The sequence below is a fragment of the Vittaforma corneae genome, assembly GCF_000231115.1.
Source record: "Vittaforma corneae ATCC 50505 unplaced genomic scaffold supercont1.104, whole genome shotgun sequence".
Taxonomy (NCBI): Eukaryota; Fungi; Microsporidia; family Nosematidae; genus Vittaforma; species Vittaforma corneae.
Window position 1 is genome coordinate 1 of NW_006889937.1, and position 870 is coordinate 870.

The 870-nt window shown below is 38.6% G+C and overlaps 1 protein-coding gene across 1 annotated transcript; it reads right to left on the reverse strand.

Annotated features, from left to right (window-relative positions):
- VICG_02180 (uncharacterized protein) lies at positions 1–538 on the reverse strand (the record flags this gene model as incomplete). The annotated part of the gene is made up of 1 exon (XM_007605563.1): positions 1–538. A coding segment is annotated over one exon (538 nt), but the record flags the coding sequence as incomplete, so codon positions are not given.
- Between the last annotated feature and the right edge of the window lie 332 nt (positions 539–870).

An 870-nucleotide genomic window follows, 5' to 3' on the forward strand; every position in this document is an offset into this window, starting at 1 on the left:
TATCCTTGAATTCGTAAAGCTCCTTCCACATGTCAAACGTGGTCGACTCGATGTTCTTTCCCTCGTCCTGAATTAACTGTAGCACGTTTTTCTTTGTAGTTTTTACGGTATCGACAATCTCCTTCCATTTCTCGTCTCCAACAAGTGTAGTAATGTCGCCTTTATTAATCTTTAGAATATGGTAGATCTCATCATAGGTATCTGCAAGATTAGACATGCACTTAGTATACATATGATAGAAGGCTATTTCTTCCGCAAAGTGTGCCTTATTTATCAAAATCGAACCGTCCATATAGCCATCAAGATAACTGGGAACATCAAAATAGCCATTGTTTGCATCAGCACGGCTTACGCCGGTGAGATTTGGAAATAGCACTGTCATTGACACACATGCTAATGCCAACAGGCATACCTCAGTAACCATTATTTTTCTAGCTGTGCTCCATGTTCCACGCTTCTCTACTCCTCTTGTGCGCAATCTCTTTTTTTGCTCCGTGTCAAGCTCTGTATCAAAGTAAATTTCTGTCTCGGTATTCATGGGTAGTTGAGATTCTCTTAAATTTATGATTTTTGAACTCAAAAAAACATAAAAAATATTTGCATAAAAACTATGTGCACCATATACTTATACCCAAAAGTTGGATGTTGAAGCAAGCAATGCAAATTCTACTATCATGCTGATGCCGCATGTCTGAATTGCTCAATGTTATTATAGGTGCTGAAAAGTGAAAGTATGCACCAGACATGTGGACAGTGTGTCAATCTTACCAGCTAGTCGGATGATAGCCATCTATTTTCTACACGTGGATGTGAATAGTAGTGTCGAAAAAGAAAGACGGCTTACTATGTATTTTAGGATGAGATCTCGTC